A 25724-nucleotide genomic window follows, 5' to 3' on the forward strand; every position below is an offset into this window, starting at 1 on the left:
AAACATAAGAAGAACACTTTGACATAAATCACAGCAAGATCTTTTTTGATCCACATCCCAGAGTAATGGAAATAAAAACAAAAATAAACAAATAGGACCTAACGAAACTTAAAAGCTTTCGCAAAGCAAAGGAAACTACAAACAAGACAAAAAAAACAACCCTCAGAATGGGGGAAAATATTTGCAAATGAATCAACGGACAAAGGATTAATCTCCAAAATATATAAACAGCTCATGCAACTCAATATTAAAATAACAAAGAACCCAATCCAAAAATGGGCAGAAGACCTAAATAGACATTTCTCCAAAGAGGACATACAGATGGCCAAGAAGCACATGAAAAGCTGCTCAACATCACTAATCATTAGAGAAATGCAAATCAAATCTACAATGAGGTATCACCTCACATCAGTTAGAATGGGCATCATCAGAAAATCTACAAACCACCAATGCTGGAGAGGGTGTGGAGAAAAGGGAACCCTCTTGCACTGTTGGTGGGAATATAAATTGATACAGCCGCTATGGAGAACAGTATGGAGGTTCCTTAAAAAACTAAAAGTAGAATTACCATATGACCCAGCAATCCCACTACTGGGCATATACCCTGAGAAAACCATAATTCAAAAAGACACATGCACCCCAATGTTCACTGCAGCACTATTTACAATTGCCAGGTCACGGAAGCAACCTAAATGCCCATCGACAGACGAATGGATATAGAAGATGTGGTACATATATTCAATGGAATATTACTCAGCCATAAAAAGGAACGAAGCTGGGTCCTTTGTAGAGACGTGGATGAATCTAGAGACTGTCATACAGAGTAAAGTCAGTCAGAAAGAGAAAAACAAATATTGTATATTAATGCATATAAGTGGAACCTAGAAAAATGGTACAGAGGAACCAGTTTGCAGGGCAGAAATAGAGACACAGATGTAGAGAACAAGCATATGGACACCAAGGGGGGAAAGCGGCGGGGGGTGGGGTGGGGGATGAATTGGGAGATTGGGATTGACATGTACACTGATGTGTATAAAATGGATAACTAATAAGAACCTGCTTATAAAAAATAAAATTTAAAAAATTTAAAAAAATAAAAATAAAGGGCATCTAAATTGGAAAGAAATAAAATTATCTCTGTTCACAGATGATACAATCTTATATGCAGAAAATTGTACAAATTCCACATAAACTGTTAGAGCAAATAAACAAATTCAGCCAAGTTCCAGGATAAAAGATCAACACACAAAACTCTGTTGCATTTTTTCCCACTAACAATAAATAATCCAAAGAACTAAATCTTCACACATATGGTCAATTTATTTTCAACAAGGGTGCCAAGATCATTCAGTGGGAAAAGGATAGTGTTTTCAACAAAAGGTGCTGAAAGAAATAACAAGTGTTGGCGAGGATGGAGAGAAGAGAGGACCTTGTGCACTGGTGGTGGGAATGTAAACTGGTGCAACCACTGTGGAACACAGTGTGGACGTTCCTCAAAAAATTAAAAATAGAACAATCATATGATCCAACAATTCCATTCCTATTTACCCAAAGAATACAAAAACACTAATTTTAAAAGATATATGCCCCTCCATGTTCACTGCAGAATTATTTACAATAACCAAGATATGGAAATGACCTAAATGCCCATAAACAGATGAATGGATAAAGAAGATGTGGTACATATATACAATGGAGTATCACTCAGTCATAAAAAAGAATGATATAATGCCATTTGCAGCCACATGGATGGACCTAGAGGGTATTATGCTAAATGAAGTAGGTCAGATGGAGAAAGACAAATACCGTATAATTTCATCAATGAAAAACAAACAAAATAAACAAACCAAACAAAAACAAACATGTAGATACAGAGTAGTGGTTACCAGGGGTAAGGGGTGGGGTAGGGAGGAGGACGAAATGGGTAAAGGGGATCAGCTGTATGGTGACAGATGGAAACTAAATCTTTGGTGGTGAGCATGCAATAGGGTATGAAGAAGTAGAAATATAACCTACACATGAAACTTACATTCAAAAAACAAAACAAAACAAATGGTGCTGTGATATCCACATGCAAAAGAATGAAGCTGGACCCTTACCTTACACTGCATAGATATACAAACTCAAAATGGACCAAAGACCCGAAAGAGCTAAAACTATAAAGTACTTAGAAGAAAACACAGGGGGAAAGTTGCATGACAGTGGATTTGGCAATGATTTCTTAGGTATAGGTATGACACCAAATGCACAAGAAACAAAAGAAAAAAACAGATAAACTTGCGACTTCCCTGGTGGCGCAGTGGTTAAGAATCCGCCTGCCAATGCAGGGGACAAGGGTTCGAGCCCTGGTCCGGAAGATCCCACATGCCGCAGAGCAACTAAGCCCGTGTGCCACAACTACTGAACCTGCACTCTAGAGCCCACGAGCCACAACTACTGAAGCCTGCACGCCTAGAGCCCGTGCTCCACAACAAGAGAAGCCACCGCAATGAGAAGCTCACGTACCACAACTAAGAGCAGCCCCCCACTCACTGCTACTAGAGAAAGCCCACGCACAGCAACAAAGACCCAACGCAGCCAAAAATAAATAAAATAATTAATTAAAAAAAAGAAAAAAAACAGATAAACTGGACTTCATCAAAATGAAAACCTTTGTGCGGCAGAGGACACCATCAAGAGGGCAAAAAGACAACTCACAGAATGGGAGAAAATATTTGCAAATCATGTATCTAAGCGCTTAATATCCAGAATATATAAAGAACTCCTTCAATTCAACAACAACAACAAAACGAACAACCCAATTCAAAAATGGGCAGAGGACTTGAACAGACAGTTCTCCAAAGAAGATACACAAATGGCCAGCAAAAGCACATGAAAAAATGCTCAGCATCACTAATCACTAAGGAAACGCAAATCAAAACACAGTGAGGTACCACCTCAAACCCATCTGGATGGCTATTATCAAAAACATGGAAAACACGTGTTACTGACGAAACTGGAACCCTCATACATTGCTCGTGTGAATGTAGAACAGTGCACCCACTGGGGAAAACAGTGTGTGGGTGCCTCAAAAAGCTGAACATAGAATTACTGTGTGACCCATCAACTCCACTCCTAGGTATGTAGTCAGAAGTGAGAGCAGGGGCTGAGACAGATATTTGTACATCCATGTTTATAGCAGCATTATTTAAAATAGCCAAAATGTGGAAGCAACCCAATTGTCCACCAACACATGAACGGATAAGCAAAACGCAGTACATCCATACAATGAAATATCATTCAGCCTTAAGAAGGAAAGAAATTGTGACACATGCTACCACATGGATGAACATTATACTAAGTGAAATAAGCCAGACAGAAAAGGCGATATACTGTTGGATTCCACTTACATAGGAATCCCTGGAATAGTCGGATCCATAGAGACAGAAAGTAGAAGGGTGGGCGCCAGGGCTGGGGACTGGCGGGGGGATGAGGACCGAGTGTTTAATGCTCAGAGCTGGAGAAGATGAGAAAGTCCTGGAGATCGTGGTAATGGTTATACAACAACGTGAACGCTGAACCATATGCTTGCAAGTTATTACAATGGTGTATTTCATGTTACATATGTTTTGCCACAATAAATGAAAAGTAGAAAGGGGGAGTGGGAGAGAGAGAACTTTCTCGGAGGAGAGGAAAAGAAATGACTGAGGTCTTTCCTAGTCGCCCTCTGACCCACATCCAGGCTCTACAGTCACAGCAGAGCCCAGTGACTTCCAAACGCTGGAAGGACTCCTGAGGCAGGCAGTCCTTCAGGCCCAGGTCCAAGGCAGCTCCTTCTGGGATTGAGATTTAAATGTAAGGATATTTCAGCTTCCTGGGAGCAGAGGCCCAGGGGCAAGGCTGAGGAGAAGGCTGGGGATGCATGAGCTCCGTGTACAGCTTGAGCGAGGTCCCCTCCCCGTCAGCAGGCCCTGTGGTCACTGCCTGCAGACCCTCCCTCAGACCCCCAGGGCGTGCCCGCCAGAGGAGCTCCCCACAGGCTCTGCCTTTACTGTGGGGACGAGGAGCAGCTCTTTAGGGCGTTTTAGGCTGAAGAGCTTCAAAGTTCTCTATTAAGGCAGAAATCAGAAAGGGGAGGGACCATATCACCGGCTCCCTCTGCTTCCAGGGCAGCCCTGCATGAGCCTACACGGAGGCGGGTCCCAGCGTCACTCGGTGCGCCTCACCAGTGACCTGGCCTCAAGCCTGGGGGGCAGGACGCGGTCTCTGCACAGACTGTGCCTGCCCCAGAACCGAACCAGAGCCTCCCTTCGGGCAGGCCTTCACCTGGGCGCTGAGGTCCCAGGCGGGGCAGGTGTCCGCTCACCAGCAGCAAGCCCATGGTGTTGAGCCGGCAGAGCTCCTGGTTGATGCTGGGCGTGTTCGTGTGCAGCAGGGCGGCCACGAGGCGAGCTCCGTGCAGGCGGGCGTTACCCAGGGGCTCCTCCAGCACGCCAATGGTGGTCAGGATCGCTGCTTTCTGCAAACACAGAAGGACGGCCCAGTTAGAGCCTTGTGACCGGTGTGATCACCACCCATGTGTGGGCTTCTCTTTGACCTGACCCTGGTCGAAGGGCCAGGGCCGCTGCTGCATGACGTGGCCCAGCCGGGGAGGGGTCCTCAAGGCAATGTGGTCTGCAGGAGGAGCCAAGGGGTCAGTCGGGTTAAGAGCCCCACCGCTCCCCTCAGGGCTCACAAGACTGAGTGAGGGTGGGCCGCTGCTCCTGGGTGCCTAGGGCACTCTGGTCTCAGCCTGCCAGCCGAAGGGATGTGACCTCAGCGTATAAGACGGAGGAGACTGACGACAAGGGTGGCCTCGTGAGATGGGGTGATCCCACACACGGAGCACAGTGCATCTACCTTTTCATTAGCAGAATGTTCCAGAATCCCTGACTTCATGAGTCCTCCTTTCTAGTGGGGAAGGCAGACCACAAGCTGATATATGTAAGAAACAGTATGGTAGACCACGGCGGGTGCCCAAGAGAGGCACCAGGAGAGGCGAAGGGGCTGTGCCCGGGGCACTGAGGTGCAGAGGGACTGGGTCTTCCTCACCATGACCACCGCTGCTCAGCTGAGCAAAGGGTCTCCTCTGGGACCCCCTCACTCCTTGGCTGGGTGCCCCCAACTCAAGAGGCCGGGTCTCCAGTGCACTCGGGCTCTCGGACACCCCCGTCAGAAGGCAGGAGTTGCCTGGGGGGGTGGCGAACTGTCCAACTCTTCAAAGAGAAGATGGACACTCGGCAGATGGGGTCTGAGTGCGCTTGTCATCCCGGGTGGCGAGTGGGGTCTTTGCCTTGCAAGCGACCCAGCCCACGAGGTCTCCAGAGCCCCCGACCTTTGCTCGGGGCACCTACCTTTGGCGGGCTGAGCAGAAGCTGGTGGAAGTCCTTCAGCCGTGGCTCGATGCCGCGCAGGACGCCGGAGCTGACGGCACACAGCCTGTCCAGTCCCTGAGAGCAGGAGTCCAGCAAGCCCTCCATCCTGTGGACCAGAGGCAGCTGGACACGGGGACACTAGTCCCATTACACCATACCCCCTCCCGAAGTGCCCACTTGTCGTCTCCAGGGAGGCTGCTGACCGTATGGGGGTGGGGGCCGTGCCCAGGTGATGGCCCTGACGGGCTGTGGGCGTCACACCCTCGAAGCAGCTCTGCTCCCTCCTCCCACCTTGAAAACCTTCACTGTCGACCCCACTCCTCGGCTGAGAGACAGGACTGGCCATAAAAGGATAAAAGAGGCCACATAAAAGGATAAAAAAGCAGAGAGAATGAACCGGCTCATCTGTTTTCTGCATTGTCACACTGTCCCTGCATCGCAGGCGAGGCACTCACCAGAGTCCCCACTTCCTGCGGGAAGGGCCCAGCCTTCCTGGGCTCATAAAGATGAATAAGCAATATTCTGGTTTCTAACTAAACGATGATAACATCATAATTCTCTTTTTAGGTAATAAACTAATAAATATGTATTGGGTACCAGAGGGAAAGAAAGAAACTGCTAATAATCTCACCATTGAGATTAAGTCAATTTCTTGTTATTTTCTGGTTGTTCCTTTTCTTTAAAAAAACAGCACAGGCTATCAGTGCTGGGGGCTACAGTGAAGCTCCTTCCAGAGCAAGGACATGAGGGAACTGCAGTCTCCTTGGGAATCAGACCACCAGCACGGCACGTGACAGGACAGAGCAGACAGAAGGGCACACGCAAACACACATACACACGTGCGTTCGCGCACACACGCGCGTACATATATACACATATGCACACATATACACACAGAGACACACACACACACACACACACACACGTGCTGGGGGTACTCATCGGGACACTCCTTGGGGAAGCCCACTGGCCGTGCCTGTTCTGCACACACGTCTATAAACACTTCGCAAACTGGCGACAGGGGGTGTCTTTGGGCTGAGGTGGGGATGTGATTGATGGCGAAGGTCAAAGGGGACTTTACAGCCGTCAAGTTTATCTTTTCAACAAGGACAGTCTGTCCCCATGATCACCTGCATCATTAGAAACATTAAAAGCACAAACAGCACACCCGGCCACTCCCCTGGGCCTCCGTCACTGAAGTGGCGGCACTCTCCTTCTCGGGAGACACTCACCCCGCCCGCCGGGGCTCAAGCAAGGTCAGTAGCACCTGGGTCCCGCTGACGAGGCAGAGCTCGGTCTGGGCTCCGTCAAACATGTTCCTCAGCAGCCGTTCCACGCAGTCCTGCCTGTCGGACACGCGCAAGGTCACCGCCTGGCGGGGGGATGCACAGACCCCACCCCCACCCCCGCCGAAGGAGCAGCACCCTGAATCCCAGAGAGGCCCCGCTCGGGGCTCAGGCCACACACCCAGGGTTTTTAGGACACGGCTGCCCCGGGGGCCCGCATTCTCTGAACCTGCCAGGAGACACCTCCCGTGAGAAAGAGGCCCATCAAGTTAACTGTGGATCGGGGCGAGTTCCTCAGAAACGATCAGAGGAGGTGGCGGTGTCCCTGGCCCTCAGCCCAGGCCCCCCAGCGCTGCAGCCCACACTCACGACTCCAGCGCCATGAGGAGGGGGTCTGGCTCTGGAGCTTCCTGCAGCGGGCTGCCCTGCTCCCTGCCCAGCCTGACGATGTCGCAGAGCGTCTGCGAAGCGTTGGACTGCCTCTGAAAGGACAGGGATGAAGAGCCGCCTTCAGGGCCGGCCTGCCGCACGCTCAGAGCGGCTGCTGTGGCAGGGCTGCTGAGGCGCTGGACTCGAAGGCGGCTCGTCTCAGCCTGGCCTGCCTCTCACCGTGGGGCGCAGATCTGGCCGCCCCCCAAGAGCTCCCATGGGGCCTCGACGGTCGAGCACGCCACGCAGACATCGTTCTATACCCTCAGACAGACACCGCGAGTGTGCCTGTGGTACTAACGCCACAAGTGGCTATTAACACACAGGGTGGGTCCTGTGAGCTCAAGAAAACAGGACAGTTGCTACAGAGAAAATAAAGGACTCAACTTTTCTAGAGAAACATTAAGCCCATAAAAATTCAGAACCTCTGATTCGGTGCCTTTGCCAGCCACGTGGGCTGAGTCTGTGGAGCAGATGAACAGGCTCAGAGAGAAACTCAGCCACCGGCTCGGCGCAGGGAGCACCTCACGAGCAGCCTTCGCGTGCGCGCCACGGGAAACCAGCTGAAGGAAGTGCTTCGTGCCTGTTCTAGGCAAGACTGAAAGCAGCCAGGTTGCCTCCGCGGCCTCCCAGCTGCCTCGGGGACTGGGAAAGGGCCAGTCAGCTCACAGCGTTCACACTGGTGGAGGGGCATCTCCCTTCCCAGATCTGGAGCACAGACACCCTTGCCCGGCTGCCTGGCCAGGCCCGTGGGCCAAAAGAGCCCCAAACAGCACAGCCAGGCAGCAGCAAAGGCTCAGACATGAGTCAGGACCACCGCTCTCCAAAGTGCTAAGGAGACCGTGCGTGTGCAGCTGTGTGCAGTTGTCACGTGTAGGAAAAGGCCTATCGGGATATTCCCCACACTCTCAACTGTGATACTGCAAGGAGCGGGCAGGGGCTGAGAGGAGCCCCACTGCCACCCCACACGCTCCCTCCGGAGCTCACGCCCCTGTAGACCCCATCTCCTCGAGCGCAGGCTAGAACCAGCACTCACAGCGGCGGCACGCCGGTGAGGACTGTCACCTGTAGGTCAGGTGCCTGCCCCAGAGGACGCAGCAGCAGGCTGCGAGCTGCCCTGCGGAGAGGCCCGGGGGGCATGGGGCCAAGGGTAGCCTCAGCCAGCAGCCCTCAGGAAGCTGAGTCCTGGCACTTCCCTGGTGGTCCAGTGGTTAAGACTCTGTGTTTCCAACGCAAGGGGTATGGGTAGGGGGCGTGGGTTCGATCCCTGGTCAAGGAACTAAAATCCCACATGCCACACAGCCAAGAAATAAAAATAAACAAACAAATAAATAAATAAATAAAATAAGGAACTGAGTCCTGCAGAGCCACCAGTGACCCTGGGGGCAGACCCTCCCCTCGTTGAGCCCTGAGGTGACCACAGTCTTGTGAGAGACCCTGGGCAGAGGACCTGTGACCCCTGGCCCATAAAAACTGAGATAAAAAATACTTACTGTTATAAGCAACTAAGTTTTGGGGTCATCTGTTACTCAGCCATAGATAACATACAATTCTATTCAGACTGTTTTTTTATAATATGTATGTATTATATTTTAGAAAAAAAAAGTCTGCAAGTCAGTGCTTGATTAAAGGAAGAGCATCTGAGGAAAGGAGTGACTTGCCCCCTCAGACAGCAGTGGAGAGCGCTCTCCGCCAGCCCTGAGCGAGGGGCGCCTGCTCAAAGGTGGGGTCCACGAGCCCATACTCACATCTTCATCCTGACTCGGGTGGATCAATTCCACGAGCCTCTGGATGAGCTTCTCTTCATTAAGCCACTGAAAGGGAAAAGGAGGCCTGTAAGTGACTCCGCTCACATCTGACGAAATGGAAGGAAAGTCCTTCAGTGCAACAGAAATCCACGCGCCAGGTTCTGGCACAGAGATACTTCACCCAACACGTGCGTCCACCCAGACCCTGAAAGCACAAGCAGTGGCCGAATTCTGGAGTGACCCAAAGACTGTAAAGGAGGGGATCCCCTTCCACATGCCCTAATGGTCCAGACTCTTAAACACACGTGAGCTCTGTTTTTAGGACGTCTCCGAAGCGGAGCCTGGAGCCACCCGCGCCGATGGGGCTCTCCCAGCACACAGCCCAGCTGCTCCCTGCAGCGCCCGGGCTCCAGGTCAGTCCGGCTCCTCTACGCACTTCCTTACCCCAAAATGGGCTCAGTGTAGTCAGGGCAGGCGTCCCACTAACGTTCAGCAATGGCTGACGTTCCCGCGGCTCTCACTGTGCCACATCAGCTACTATGATTAACTCTCAGTGGGAGGCCGCTCCATAACGAAGCGGGTTATGAATCTGAGAGCGACAACTGTCACCTAATTCCAGGAGCTGGAAAACCGTCAAGAAGGACCAGTGGTTTACTTATTCTACCTTAAGCTGCATTACAAACAACACCTGCCCAACAGCAGCAGATTCTTTGTCCGGCACTGGTTTCCTGGGCTTCTTGGGGTTGAGCACCCTCCCCTCTTCTGGGAAAGCCCTCAGGGAGCTATGGGTAGCCCCTCTCGCTGTGAATACTGTCAGGACAGACACAGGCCAACTCTGGTCTTCGAAACGTCTCTGCATGGAATCCTCTTCGGCGACTGTTTCCTCTTGGGCACGTACTCGGGCACAGGACCAGCACCCAATGGAGACCTAGCAGCCCTAGGGGTGGGGCGCAAGTGAGGAAACCCACTTCTGCTCTCTGCTGATGAATGGACTGAGGCAGGACAAGAGAAAAGGGGCAGATGCCAGACCCAGCCTCAAATACAAGCCTTGACGAGAACCCCTGAGTGGTTCTCATCAGGAGGGGAAGGTCCTGCTGGGTGGAAAGCTGGGGTGCTGGGCACCCCGGTTCTGCTTCACCAGCTCCAGCCTCCTTATACCAGGAGGCACTTACTCCACACTCGGAGAATGTGCAGAGCCCACGCAGACGGGGAGGGGCTCCAGGGAGGAGGGGGCCCACACACTCACATGCAGGACCTCCTGCCGGAGCCCGGCGGGCTCTACGCAGCTGACCAGGCGCAGCAGCAGGTCCATGAGGGCCGAGGTGCCGATGTGCTTCAACAGCAGGCTGATGAACTTGTCCTTCTTCCTCAAGAACACAATCACCTGCAACCAGACAGCCCCTGAGAGGTGAGCAGGGCAGACCCTGACCACCAGGAGATGCTGCCCCCAAGAACTGCCATGGGAAAGATTCATTTTCAACAACAGTGAGCAGAAATAATGGAAAGACGTGGAAAGAGCTGTAAGAAAGCCCCCTCCGCCGCCCCCCCAGCAATGACAGGCAGAGCCCTGAACACAGGCGAGTCCACGAGGCGGTGGGGGCCTGAGAGGACCCTGGGCTGGCAGAGTTTGCCACACACCGAGACTGGGCACAAGTGCAGCCCCAGCACCCGAGTTGACAGCTCCCGGACAGGGGACACAAACCCGGAAAGCTGACAGGCCCCACAGGTGGCTGAAGGGAAAGAACTGAGGTTTCAGAAAAGCAGAGGCGGAGGGGTGCAGCTGGCTGGTGACCAGAGCCGACAAGACACGACGCAGCTGGCTGGCTGAGTGTGCAGTCACAGGGTGTGGTGCCTGAGCGCAGAGGGACGGGAGAAGCCCAGGCAGAGGCCTTCTTGGGCACGTGTTGGCAAGCTCGGCTCAGTTGGCCACAGAGACGAGGTGCCTGCAAGTCCAGGCCACTGCACAGACCCAGGACTCTACTGGGGGCAATGGGGACACGGAACAGGCAAGGGATCCCAACCACCCTCATGCCAGAACCCTCATGCCAGAAGTGAAGGGAAGGAGGGGAAGGAGGAGGAAGAGAGAGAAGAGAGGCAACAGGGGCGGGGGGGTTGGGGAGTGGGGGGCAGGGGCGGGGGTTCTTTGAAAAGCGTGATTAGAGAGAAAGACTGAAAACAGCAGAGAAGGCTCCAGGGAACATCCCTACACACCCTACAGATATAAACACCATTACAAGGGGTTATCCGGAACAAGTTTAGGCCAATTTCTGTAAATTTGGAAAAATGAAAAATTCCTTTGAAAAACTCACTTACGTAAACTGACAAGAAGAAAGAGAAAATCTGGAGTTCTAGAGTGTCAAAAGAAACAAAATCTCTAATTAAAAGCCTCCCCATACAGAAGACTCCAGGCTCTAAAGGCTTTACTAGTGAATTCTCTCCAAAATTTAAAGAAAAATAACCCCAATCTTATGCAGGACTCCTCCAGGGTCCTTCTCTCATAAAATGAGAGAAGATGCCCCATATCATTGTATGAGGACATAAAACCTCGATTCCAAAACCTTGATATGCGCACTTTAAGAAAAGGAAATTATATAAAGACCTACTGTAGAGCACAGGGAACTCTACTCAATACTCTGTAATGGCCTATAAGGGAAAAGAAGCTAAAAAAGAGTGGATATGTGTGTATGTATAATAGATTCACTTTGCTGTACACCTGAAACTAACACAACATTGTAAATCAATTATACTCCATTAAAAATTAAAAAAGAAAAGGGAAGGAAATTATAAGCCAGTCTCACTGATGGCCACAGATACAAAAATTCTTAAAAAGAAAGCAATATGGGGCTTCCCTGGTGGAGCAGTGGTTGAGAGTCCGCCTGCCGATGCAGGGGACACGGGTTCGTGCCCTGGTCCAGGAAATTCCCACACGCCGCGGAGCGGCTGGGCCTGTGAGCCATGGCTGCTGAGCCTGCGCGTCCGGAGCCTGTGCTCCACAACGGGAGAGGCCACAACAGTGAGAGGCCCGCGTACCGCAAAAAAAAAAAACCCAAAAAACAAAACAAACAAACAAAATAAACTCCACAACAAACAACATACTTAATTGTAAAACAGTGAAAGCTTTTCCTCAGAGGCAATAAATAAAACAGAGGCCCACTATCACCACTTCAATTCAACAATGTATTAAAGGTTCCAGACAATGCAACAAGGCAAGAAAAAGAGACAAAAAGTGTAACATTTATAAAGGACAAAATAAAACTGTCATTAATCACAGATGGTATGATCTTATACATAGATTTAAAAAAAGAATATAAGGAATTCGCTGGCAGTCCAGTGGTTATGACTCCATGCTTCCACTGCAGGGGGCATGGGTTTGATCCCTGGTGGGGAACTAGGATCCCACATGCCGTGTGGCGTGGTTAAAAATAAAAATTAAGAAAAAAAAAGTAAAAAGAATATAAATTATTAGAACAGTAGCTTTATTGATATTTCCAAAAACTGGAATCAGCCCAGATGTCCTTCAACATGTGAATGGTTTAACAAACTGTGTTCCATCCACACCATGGAACACTACTCACACTGCAATAAAAGCGAATGTCCTACTGATACATACAACAACTTGGATGACTCTTCAGGGACGTATGCTAGAAAAAAAAGCCATAAGGCCTATATGTTATAGGATTTAATTTAAATAACAGTTTGAGAAAACAAAATTTCTGAAATGAAACAGACTAGTGGTTGCCAGAGGTTAGGGATGGGTCAAGGGATAGAGGCCAGGGGAAGGTGGGAGTAGTTATAAAAGGGCAACACAAAGGATCCTTATGGTTTAAGAACCGTTCAGTATGTTGACTGACGATGGAGACACGAACCTACACAAGTGATAAATTGTACTGAACTTAACACACGTACACACACAAATGACTGCAAGTGAAATGTCAATGTCCTGGTTGCGATCTTCTGCTAGCATTTTACAAAATGGCACCAGGCGAAGTGTACAAAAGGAAACCAGGCGAAGTGTACAAAAGGTAGCTTTACGTTCTTTCATAAAACTGCACGCGAATCTACAATTATCTCAATAAAATTTTTCAATAAAAAAGACACTGTTTAGAATAACATGAAAATATCAAGTACCTAAGGATAAACGTAACGAGAACTATGTAAGACCTCTACCCAAAGAACTTGGTTACTGAGAGAAATTAAAGAAGCCCTAACTGCTCAGCTTTCCGCTATAGCACAGAAGCAGCCATAGATAATATGTAAACAGGAGCAGCTGCGTTTCAGTAAAGTTTCTTGTACAAAATAGGGGCGGGCTGGCTTTGGCCTGTGGGCCATAATTAGCCAACCCCAATCTATAGGAAATGCAAGCCTAATCAAAACTTCAGCAGGTTTTTCTGGGGAACAGGGGAGAATGTGGAAACTGACAAACTCACTCTAAAATTTGCTCATCCTAAAATAATGCAAAAGGCAAAGAATAGTAAAAACAACCTTGAAGAAAAACAAAGTGAGAGGACTAATTCTATCGAACATCAAAACTTACAAAGCTACAGTAATTAAATAGTGCTGTGTTCATAATTACAAACAGGACAGTAGAAAAGAAATGCATACACACGTGACTGCTTGATTTATGACAAGAGGGACACTGTGAAGCAACTGAGAAAGCACGGCCTTATCAATACAGTGCTGGGTCAACTGGACAATAACCATATGAAAAAACACTTCAGTCTGACACCATTTACAAGAATCAATTCCAGGTGGACTGTAGGTAGGAATATGAAGGTAAAACAATAAAGCTTCTAAAAGATAACACAGAAGAGTAGTAAGAGAATTATCTTTATGATTTCGAAGTCAGCAGAAGTTTCTTAACAAAACAACAACAACAAAAAAAAACAAACAAATAAAAAGAGTTATGACTTGGACTATATGAAAATCAGGCTCTCTGCTCATTAAAATATACCATTAAGAGAGTAAAAAACAAAACCAAACCCAGCAAGCAGAGTGGGAAAAGATGTTTGCAACGCAAAATCAACAAAGGGGGAATTCCCTGGCAGTCCAGTGGGTGGGACTCTTGGCTTTCACTACCGAGGGCGTGGGTTCAATACCGGGTCAGGGAACTAAGATCCCGCAAGCTACGTGGCACACCGCCCCCCACCCCCCAAAAAAAATCAACAAAGGACTTGTATCCACGAAATAGAATTCCTACAAATGAAAAAAAGAAGAGACAGCCTGATAGAAAATGGGCAAGAGACTTCACACAAAAAGTATCTAAATGGCCAACTAATACATGAAAAGGTTCTCATCCTCACTAGTCACCAGGGAGATGCAAACTAAAAGCACAATGCTGTTATATACACCATCAGAAGAGATAAGATAAACCGACTGATAATATTAGTCAGGGCTGGAGAGGAAGTGGAAGAGCAGGAACTGTCATGCTCTGCTGCTGGGACTGCAAACTGGCTCAACCACTCTCACTTCAGCCATTCAAGCTGACCACACGTACATCCTAGTTACCACGTGGCGCAATGCCTGGAGAAAAGGAAGTCCTTATGTTTTAGAGATACACACTGAAATATTGACAAAAGAAACGACAAGCCGTCTGGGGTTTGTTTTGAAATAGTGCCTGGGGGATGGCGAGCAGGGATAAAGGTGAAAGACTGACAAGGCCGCCTCCTGAAGCAGGTAACAGGCACAGGCGCCAGCAAACCTCATGGCCCTCCTGTGCCATCTACGGTGTGCAGTGCTGAAGCACACCAGGGCAGATGCAAGGCCGGAACAACCGTGGAGCAAATGTGGCCTCCAGGAGGCCCACGCTCCAGCTGAATGAAACGAGTTCACTCCCTGCTTTACAGAAAAATATTACTAGGCAATTACTTTTTTCTTTTTTCTTTTTTTGGCTGCACCACGCGGCTTGTGGGATCTTAGTTCCCCGACCAGGGATCAAACCCCTACCTCCTGCAGTGGAAGCACGAAATACTAACCGCTGGATGGCCAGGGAAGTCCTAGGCATTTCCTCTAATTTGCTTTGAAACAATAAGTGCCCTAGACATACAGGCACCTGCCACCCACACAGATGCAGCAGCAGACACCCTAATGTCCTGCCATGATGCAGGTATGTCCTGGATCTCTCACCCACGACTGGTCAGTGACAGGACGAGCTGGCCTAGTTTGGGGCCCTGTGCAGCTCCCAGGGGTGGCAGAGGTGCTGCTTATTTCAGAGCCGGCCAGAGGAAGTCTCTCTTGGGAAGCCACTTTCTTAATCAAATCCCAGCTCCCACAGCAGCAGCCCACACAGCTCCACGTGTGTCCCACAGGACAGTCAGAAGCCTGCCCCCCACAGCCTGATGCACAGGTCACACAGCAGTGGCTGAGGGCAAGATGCGACGGCGTCAGCCACGCCTCCCTCCCACGTCTCGCGGGCTTGGCAGAGGAGTACCTGTGCAGTTCTTCTTGCGATGAGACTGCCAATGGTCTTGCTGAAAAAACTGGCGAGGAGAGGATTGAGAGGCGGCTCACGGTTCAAGAAGTCGTAAAGAAGGTTGAGCAAAGTCTCGTCCCCTCCCAGCCTGTCACTGATCTGCGGCACGTCACACGTCAGCAGCTCACAGGCTGTGTTTGGGTACCTGAAGGGGCACAGTGCAAGCAACTGGAGGTGAATGAGACTTCCCCACTGCTCAGGAAGCTACTTGAATGATCTGCCTCTTAGGAAGCAGATCCACAGGCAGAAACCAAACATGGCTAGACCTTGGAACAGAATAAAAATGTGATTATTCTGTGACCAACCGGCATTTTTGACTACTAGAACCTCAATGTTTTTATCATACCTTTTTCTGGCTCCTCATACCCTAAACTCTGACATCCTACATTTTCTGACTCTATTTCCATTCTCTACGGAACCTTTCCTAATCTTTTGGCTTCTCCTCTGCCCTCCTACTCACCTGCCATGTCTCTCACCTCCATCAGGTTCGTCCTCCCCTCTCCAAGCCTTTCCTGACCCCACATGTCAACAAGCACAGATCTAGCTTGTTCCCACACTGAAGAGATGCTTCATCAGCAGTTTACAATGCAGTACCAGTTCTGAAGTGTTATGCAGGCAAATTATTATTAAGATATACCAATATATGTAAACGATGTACTATTCATTTGATAAAAATGATCAGACAGGGGCTTCCCTGGTGGCGCAGTGATTAAGAATCCACCTGCCAATGCAGGGGACACTGGTTCGAGCCCTGGTCCGGGAAGATCCCACATGCCGCAGAGCAACTAAGCCCATGCGCCACAACTACTGGGCCTGCGCTCTAGAGCCCACGTGCCACAACTACTGAAGCCCACGCACCTAGAGCCCGTGCTCGGCAACAAGAGAAGCCACCGCAATGAGAAGCCCACGCACCGCAACGAAGAGTAGTCCCCGCTCGCCGCAACTAAAGAAAGCCCACGCGCAGCAACTAAGACCCAATGCAGCCAAAAATAATAAATAAATAAATGAATACATTTATTTACTTTAAAAAAAAAAAGATCAGACACAAAATAATCCTGATCCCATTACGTGTAATCCCATACCACTATGCTCCCTGCCTGACCCTCTGACAGACATGGGGTCACTGCTGTGGTCCTGGGACAGGCCTACCCAATGTCCTGCTGCATCCAGGACAGAGCCCACCATAGCAGTGCAGTGACAATGCCTGGTGCCACACTCAGCACATCTGGGAACACAGGTGAGGGTGCCCAGGGCCAGAGCAGGCAGGAACCTGGCGGGAGCATCCTGTGGGGCTGACTGCCCTGGAGCACACCTGGCACCAAGCTACACGGGACATGCTGTGCAGCCTCAGGCACCTTACCTAACGCTTCTGTGTCTAGGCTGCTTTCTCTGAACATGTAGGTCTGAGTGTCCGCCTTCCCCACGAGGCTGCGTATAAAGCAGAGTAGCAGCGTCTGGCGCACAGTAAGCCCGGGGTCAAGGTCAGCCACTGTGACCCTACGGCTCCTGGTAGCCACCCACACGGCCCCAGCAAGGGCCTAACCCCAGGTGGTCACTGCGGTCAGCTAGGGCCTGGCGGCCGGCCCAGCATGGAGGGCAGGGGACAGGAGCTCAGCCTGGCTGTGGGGTGGGTGCTCCCCGTCACCCAGAGAAGAGGGCCTTCTGAAGCCAAGCGGGCAGCCGGGTATGAGCGAACGCCCGATCCACACAGAGGGGCCCAGACGAGGTGTGGCCAGCGCCCAGCTCATGGGGTCGAGGCGAGGATGAGATGGGGCAGCTCCGTACCGTGGACGTGGCCCACAGTGACCAGCACAGCAGACAGTGCAGGGCCGCAAGGGGCAGAGGCCAGAGAGCCTGCTCGGAGTGCAGCACCCAAGGCCGGCACGAGGCCCCACAGGACACGGGCGGAGAGGTGCCCACCAGACTCCAAACAACAAGACAAGACTCACCAAGCAACAAGGGAGAAGCATGCCCCAGAGAAAGGCACAGAAGCTTTTCCAGAGCACACGGAAAGGCTCCCATCCAGTCTCTGCGTGTGCGCACGCGCACACACACGAATTGTGCACGTGTGTGGCAAGCTGAGCCACAAGGCGCTGCTGTACTTAGACAAGGTTGCATCTAGGTGGAGGGACTGAGATCTCTATCAGTATTTTATAATTACTCCTCAGAAAAACAGGTACTGCTCTAATAATTTATATAATTTATGCAGGAAATAGCCATCCCAGTTAAACACGGCAGACGGAACATAGAGGTTTGTGGCCATAATGCAAGGAAGAAAAGACAAGAGAGGTAGAAACTCCGCGGAATGAACCTAGAGGGTGGGCGGCCAGGGAAGCAGGCCAGGCGCATGAGGCAGGTCTGTGTCTCAGGGTCCTGGGGGAGGAGGGTGGGCAACCAGACACACAGCTCAAGAAACCCAGAAGGACCCTGTGGAGCCCTCCAGGGCGTGAAAGCCTTTCTGTGTCCACTATTTCTTGTTGGTAGGAAATAGGCTTCATTCAGCCTCCCTGACATTCCGCACGTTCCAAAGGGCAGGTTCAAACAGTTACTAATCAGGGAAGGGAGGGCTGAAGAAACAAGGGAGGGGCAGCCAAGAACCAATGGTGCAGGTCCTGGTTCCTCCTCGAGGGATACACATAACAGTATCTGTGAGCCCTTCAGCAGAACCAAGGCCTCCATCCAGGAGGACAGTAACTTCAGGCTGAGCCCAAGATCCCTGGAGCATCTGCTCTATTACCTGACTGCCAGCCAACGAGAAGACAGCCACATACTCCGCAGCCCTCACCCCAAATTTTCCCTATAAAACTTCTCCCCTGAAATCGGGGAGTTTGGGGTGTTTTTTGTTTGTTTGTTTGTTTGCGGTACGCGGACCTCTCACTGCTGTGGTCTCTCCCGTTGCGGAGCACAGGCTCCGGACGCGCAGGCTCAGCGGCCGTGGCTCACGGGCCCAGCCCCTCCGCGGCATGTGGGATCTTCCCGGACCGGGGCACGAACCCGTGTCCCCTGCATCGGCAGGCGGACTCTCAACCACTGCGCCCCCAGGGAAGCCCAAGTTTGGGGGTTTTGAGCATGAATCACCATTCTCCCTGCAGGTCCCTGCAATAAAAAACCTTTCTGGGCTCCAAACTCTGGCGTTTCGGTTTGTCTGGCCTCACTGTGCTTTGGGCACACACACTTGCGCTCTGTAGCACTCAGAGAGGCCTGGATGGAGACGGCGTCCACCAGGCAGGTGGAGGGTCAGCGCAGTGAGACTCCCAGCCCCTCCTCCTTGTTTTGTTTGCTTAGTTTTATACTTATTTACTACTAATTTCTCCCAAACTCTTTGACTATAAAACTCTCCTGGATGATTGGTCCTGCTTCTGAGATTCCCCTACCTTAACCCAGGGGATAAAGTTACATTACTGGGAAATTCCAGAGCAACAGGATTAGAAAAGGCCCTAAAATGCCCCTAAGGAAAGCTGCACACCTGTGGCATCAGACGCGTCAGCAGCAGGGCTGGAACTAGGAACTAGAAGATGTGAACGAAAAATGCTGCTGCCCTGTCAGTAAACAAAGGGTGCTGCAGCCATCAAGCCACTAGAGCCTCCCGGCCGCCCTGCCCCGTGAGCCCTGAGAGAACCCGGGAGAGAGAAAAGCAGCTCAGCCACAGCAGCCACCCTCAAGGATGGGAAAAGCACAGGATCCTGGCCCTAGACAGCTGAGGTGCAGACCAAAGGAATGATTTCAGTGAGCCCAGACTCCTTTTTTTTTTTGGCTGCGTTGGGTCTTCGTTGCCGCGCACAGGCTTTCTCTAGTTGCAGCGAGCAGGGGCTACTCTTCGTTGCGGTGCGCGGGCTTCTCATTGTGGTGGCTTCTCTTGTCGCGGAGCATGGGCTCTAGGCGTGCAGGCTCAGTAGTTGTGGCTTGCGGGCTCTAGAGTGCAGGCTCAGTAGTTGTGGCGCACGGGCTTAGTTGCTTCGCGGCATGTGGGATCTTCCCGGACCAGGGCTCAAACCAGTGTCCCCTGCATTGGCAGGCAGATTCCTAACCACTGCACCACCAACCAGGGAAGTCCCGAGCCCAGACCCTTGCATCTTTCCATACACAGAAAAGTGCTAAATTAACTTAAGATGTCTGGTTTTCTTTAACGAACAGTAAGCTTTTGAAGTCCCGACTACCTGGTCTTTGTTGCAAAAATTCCTATATATCCTGGCCCCTCCCTCACTCTTTAGAGCTGTCCCTCAGAGCGAGCTGAGAGTCCTGTCTCCAGGGCTTGAAGCCTTAGAAATTCCGCCAAATAAAACATTATTCTCAGCTTTTAGGCTGTGCGTTTTTTTTTCTTTCAGTTGACGAAGACACCTATGGAGTCTTCAAAATTTCACGAGATGCATGTCCAGTCTGACTGGAAACCAGAGGGAGCTTAGAGCCAGCAGGAAAGAGAACGATGCACTCAGGCTGCGCCCCAACCCCATGCAGACCTCCTCAGGAAGCTGCCAGAGAATAGGATTTGCCAGGGGAAGGAGACAAAAAAGAGGAAGACGAAATCCTGGAGCACGGAAGGTGGACTCAGGAATTATCAGAGCGAGGATGGGAGAGTCCAGGAACCGTAACGGCAGGGATTCATTCCCTCTCCCCCGCTTCACGCCTCCCTCTGGGCCCTGCCCTGCTGCTCCCCAGGGGCTCAGCTGGGCAACTGGGCTCAGCTGTCCTCTCTGCTCTGCCCCTAAGTGTGGCAGGCAGGGTTATTTGGTGGGGGTGGGGGTGGGGTCCTTCCTGGGGTCCTGCCCTGACCCAGCCCTGCTTCCCGCTGGGTGAGCAGTTCTAACTCTGATTTGGAAAGAGGAAGCCCTCCACTCAGAGCTAAAACATCCCCCCACACCACCAGCATGAGGAACAGAAGTGGTAACTTGGAGTCCATCTGCTGGCTTTTCTGTCTTATTTCTCAAATGGTCCAGCACTCTGCAAAGTGCACAGGAATCTCAAGAAAGAGGCCAGAAGCATCCTCAGGGTTCTCAGGCTGGACCAGGTGGCCAGCTCCCGGCCCAGGGCTGCTCCACAGAGGTCTCACCTGCATGGAGCAGCTTCTGGCTTTAGCAGAACAGCTAACCACTCAGGGCAGCTCCTCTGGACCCGTGTGGCTCGGGCACACTCCCTGCTCTCGGGAAGGGTCTCTCCGTAACCAGCCTGCAGCCACGAGGGTGAAGCCACAGCAGCTGGGCTGCAGAGGCACAAAGGCGGCTGGAGGAGGTGCTGTCGCCCTGCCCAGGTGGCCTGGGGCGGCCATCCAGAGGCAGAGCAGCGCAGGCACTGGCTCCGCACTCTCCGCTGTGTCACCTGCTGCTGCCACACGCTCCGAGGGCTGAGCTGAGCAGCTCGACGGAGACCTACGGCTCAAAGCCTGAAACAGGGCCTATCTGTATCTTTCGCATCTTTAAAAAAATGATCTTGACTCCACTTCTTCCTTCAGCTACTACCTCATCCATCTACCCAGCCTATTCCTCTTCTCAAAAAGGACGTTTTGATTTAATTTTAATTAAAAGCAAATAAATTTTTAATAAAAGCAAGTTAATTTTAAAATTACCTTTTATTTTATTTATTTATTTATTTATTTATTTGCGGTATGCGGGCCTCTCACTGCTGTGGCCTCTCCCGTTGCGGAGCACAGGCTCCGGACGTGCAGGCTCAGCGGCCATGGCTCAAGCGCCCAGCCACTCTGCGGCATGTGGGATCCTCCCGGACTGGGGCACGAACCCGTGTCCCCTGCATCGGCAGGCGGACTCTCAACCACTGTGCCACCAGGGAAGCCCTAAAATTACTTTTTAAATTAAAGGCTTTTTACTTTTTTTAACAGGTGATATGGGGACTTCCCTGGTGGCCCAGTGGTTAAGACTCCACGCTCCCAATGCAGGGGGCCTGGGTTCAATCCCTGGTCAGGGAACTAGATCCTGTGTGCCACAACTAAGACTCAGAGCAGCCACGTAAATAAATAAATATTAAAAAAAACAAAACAAAAACCAAAAACAGGTGATACACACAAATGCTTTTAAGACTCTGTATGACAGGGCTCGTGAGGAAGGGCAGCCCCCCTCCTTTCCCACTCCCACATCCCACTCCTGAGACAGTCACCACAGTCTCCTGGCATTTTCTGTATTACTGACATCCATGTTTCCAAATAAAATACAAGTACACTTCTTCATCTAGCAATTTTAGGTATTACAAATTGACCTCCTATGGTGGAAGGTGAAGATGTAGCTCGCACACCTCACGCCACCCTGCCCTGCCGCCCCACTGCCCTTTCCCCCTCTCTCTATAAAATTATACCACAATTAGTTAAATCCATGTCCAGTGTGGCCCTCTGTATGAACATGCAAACACTGTTCTATTTGCTTACTTACATGCATCCTTCCCTCAGAGTTAAAGGTATTCTCACTGCCTTGTTTGCTTTGTTTGTACTCACCCACTGCTAACCTCTCCCAAACTCTGACTATAAAGCTCTCCTGGCTCACTGATGCCACGCTGGGACCCCTCTACCCAGAACCACAACATGCTGCCCCAGCCCTTCTCCCCGTCACACTGTCACCAACACCCTCCAGACAGGGAGACCCTCGACGGGTCAGCAACAGGACACATTTGGGAGTGAGAGAGTGAAAGGAATGGGGCCCACTAATGGCGATGCTGAGATAAGAGGCGCTGACCAGGCACATCTCAGGGACGATGGCCTCTGATCTATCACAGGTGATCACCATGGCCCCAATCCCCTGGCTCCCCAACAAGCAAGCCCCCGCCTCTTTGCAGAGCTCTCCTCTTCCAGCGCCGGCTGCCTCCCTGTCAGAGGGGCGCGGTGGACCACCACGACTGCAGCACTACTCCCCATCACCCCGTCCTTCTTTACTTGCCTCCTAAGTCATCAAAGACTTTCTGTAAAAAGTAAAGGGCCAGAGAGTCAATATTTTAGAACGCCTATGTTGTCATGGCCAACGGGTCATGGATGTGTCCAACAAGGCTTTCCAGTGAAAATGACGGACAAGGAAATGTGAATTTTGTCATTTTCATGTGATATTATTATTTTTCTATTTTTTCCATTTAAAAATGTAAAACCATTCTCAGCTTGCAGGCCTCACAAAAACAGAATCTGACCTCAGGCCGTAGTTTCCCAACTAAGACTTTACCACCACACGCCAACTCCCTGTGGGACACGTGCGCAGCTGAGGGCACCCTGTCTGCCCTGAATCCCTCTGCATCACTAGCCCCAGCTCCCCCGCTTCCCAGAGCCTGCTCGGGCCCAGAGAGGCACCCTCAGAGCCAGAGGCCAGCTCTGCTGTCCTTCCTGTCACCTGAGGCCCCACCCATTCACACTCTGTCCTCACTCCAACCCTTGTCCTAAGTCCTTGCCCTGTCCCTTTTGTTGTCCCCTAACATCCCAGCGGACTGTTGAATGGAACATTTTAGGAAAAACTCTGAGAACGGTCAGGATCACTAATGACACAAAATATGTCCTCCAGGCCCAAGACCCCACGGTCGAGCAGTCAGATGCCGCCTGTCTCTGGGGACTGGCTGTTTCACCAGTCAGGCTAAGGCTGCACCCATCGGCCTGTCAGAGCTCAGCCTTCCTTCAGCACATATTCACCCAAAACACTCCAACACGGTGCAGCTCGCTATGATCCAGAGTGAGGAATCACACACAGGAGATCCCCAAATCTTCAACATCACAGAAGCAAAGCCCACCGGAGGGGCCTTCTCGCATGTCAGGCGGGGCAAACGTTTACGGTCAGCCACGCTGTCAGAAAGCCCGGCTCTGACCGTCCTCAAGCCCTGCCCGCTGCCACCCTGCACGCTGCCCAGCGCCAGGCCACCCAGCACCGCGGTACGTACTTGAAGCGGACCTTCTCTTCCACGCCCAGGGCCGGGTCCTGTGTGACGAGGCTCACCAGCTCCTCCATGCTCTGCTGCCTGCACAGGAAGTCCAGCAGCTTCCGGTTCTGGGCCTTGCACTCCTGCAAGATGTCATCTTCATCCATTAACTCTCGCAGCGTCACGTCCTCCTTATCCAGCAGCTTGTCGACGTGGGACGTGGTGCTCAAGTCAAACTTCCAGAACATGGTGACGGCCACAGAGCTGCGAGCAGACAAGAGGGTCACTGCCACCAGGTGCGAACCCGCCTCAGCAACCCCCGCACCCAGGTCCCGAAGTCCACCCACAAGGGGGCCTGGGCTGCAGGGTGCACTCCCCCATGTACAGCAGGACAGCTCAGCTTCCTGTCCTCCCGTGGGGGCCCCCAGGGCTCCCGCCACTAGCCCCTGGGCTCTGAGGCCAACACATGCCAGTCGCCCACATGTCCGACGGGGGATGCCCCTCCACCCAAACAGCGAGGCTCACAACCCTCCTCCCCAGAGTCCAGCCCCTCCTCAGTGAACACTGGGCATCTCTCCCCAGACGTCTCCGTACCATATATATTTTTAGTTTTCTGTATATTATGTTTTGACATCTTTAAAAAACTTTCTGATTGAGGAGACACTGCCCCTCCTGGGCGGCCAACTCCTAGAGATGGCAAAGGGCTCTCAGGAGCACTCCTGTGACCTGCAGGCTGACCCCCTGGAGCCCTCCTCCTCTGTGGGCCCCCACACACCCAGGGGACATAAAAAAATAAATAAAATTCAATTTAAAAAAAAGTATGATCCTCAAAAGAGTCACATAATTCTAAAAAAGATTTGAGACAATATTTTATAAAATATTTAATTTTACTCATATGCTTTGTTACTTCATTGAAAAGCACGTATTTAGCACCTAAAGCCAGAACTGCATTATATACAGGGGTTATAACAGTGAGCAAAACAAATACAGTCTATGACTTCATGGAAAATTCAGCCTACTACGGGAGTTTCGTAATGATTATATAATCACGCAAATATATAATCAGTTATAGAGTATTTAAAATTTTAGGTACAACAGGTATAGAGAGCTATGTAAATATATGATACAGGGGCAGAACTCAATGACTAACTGGATGTGGGAGAAAAAAGGTCAAGGATTAATTTTGGTTCTTGACTGCATACATAGCTGGAGACGTTCACAGATATAGGAATCTTAAAAGATCACTGCATTGCACAATTTCACAAGGCATCATTCACATGTTTGCAGTGAAAATCATTAACTTCTTTGACTTTGTACACAAGCTTGATATTCATTTGAAAGATCTAAGAAAATATGGCATGTAGGCAATTGGATGTATGCATGGTAAACTCAGGGAAACAGTTTGAGGTGGAGAAATAAATGAAGCCACAGAGAATAAATGAAGCCATGAGATTGTAGAGAAAAGATATAGGATGAGAAGAAAATAGTATCTGTGAAGCTAAAATATTTTAAGGCCTAATAGTGGTCGTGAGCAAAGAATACAGACTAAGAATAGCCAGACAAATAGAATGAAAATCAAGACAGTATGCTAAGTAGCTTAATGGTGGTAATTATTTCATGATGTATATATATATCAAAGCATCATGTTGTACACCTTAAATATGTACAATTTTTATTTGTCAATGATACTTCAATAAAGTTCTTAATTAAAAAAAATAAAAAAATAAAGTGTTTCTTTTTAAACAGCAAAGACTGATTGATAAGATCTTGCTTTGTTATTCTGTCTGTTATTCTCTGCCTTTTAATTAAAATATTTAGATCATTTACATGTAATATGGTTGGGTTTGAGTAATTTGAAAAAAATACAACATGACACTCTCAATAAATGAGGACACTCATGACACTCTCAATAAATGAGGAATAGAAGGGAACTTCCTGAACCTGATAAAGGGTATCTACTAAAAAACCTACAGCTATCAGCACACTTAATGGTGAAAAGACTGAATGCTTTCCTCCTAAGATTGGAACAACAAACTCTAAGCACTTATATTCAAGATTGTAGCGAAGCTCCCAGGTAGTACTATAAGACAAGAAAAAGAAATAAAACACATACAGATTGAAAAAGAATAAGTAAAATTTTCTTTACTAACAAATAATATGATTGTGTAAGCAGAAATGCCTAAGAAATCTATACGGAAAAGAGCTACAAGAATTAATGACAGTGAACAGCTAGCTTACCAGTTACAAGGTCAATATCCAAAAAGTAATTGTATCTCTATATACCAGCAATAAAAATTGGTAAATAAAAAATATTTAACTTCTGCTAACAACATTCAAAAACATGAACTACTTCAGGATAATTTAATAAAATATGCGCAAGATCTGCACACTGAGGGACTTTCCTGGTGGCGCACTGGTTAAGAATCTGCCTGCCAATGCAGGGGACGTGAGTTCAATACCTGGTTTGGGAAGATCCCACATGCCGTGGAGCAACGAAGCCCGTGTGCCACAACTACTGAGCCTGTGCTCTAGAGCCCGCAAGCCACAACTACTTAGCCTGCATGCCACA

The 25724-nt window shown here is 50.0% G+C and overlaps 1 protein-coding gene across 6 annotated transcripts in view; it reads right to left on the bottom strand.

Annotated features, from left to right (window-relative positions):
* The window catches only part of PPP6R2 (protein phosphatase 6 regulatory subunit 2), an 81908-nt gene that overhangs the window by 17289 nt on the left and 38895 nt on the right, over nt 1-25724 (bottom strand). For all 6 annotated transcript variants that reach the window (XM_079936170.1, XM_079936171.1, XM_079936167.1 and 3 more), the window contains 8 exons: nt 23177-23419; nt 15284-15470; nt 10103-10240; nt 8857-8922; nt 7049-7161; nt 6626-6739; nt 5373-5499; nt 4346-4498 (listed from right to left, as the gene is read on the bottom strand). In XM_079936170.1, the coding sequence (XP_079792296.1) occupies nt 4346-4498; nt 5373-5499; nt 6626-6739; nt 7049-7161; nt 8857-8922; nt 10103-10240; nt 15284-15470; nt 23177-23403 (1125 nt within the window). In that variant the 5' untranslated portion in view covers nt 23404-23419. The remainder of the gene's footprint in view (nt 1-4345; nt 4499-5372; nt 5500-6625; nt 6740-7048; nt 7162-8856; nt 8923-10102; nt 10241-15283; nt 15471-23176; nt 23420-25724) is intronic.

This window comes from Stenella coeruleoalba (genome assembly GCF_951394435.1).
Source record: "Stenella coeruleoalba genome assembly, chromosome: 11".
Lineage (NCBI taxonomy): Eukaryota > Metazoa > Chordata > Mammalia > Artiodactyla > Delphinidae > Stenella > Stenella coeruleoalba.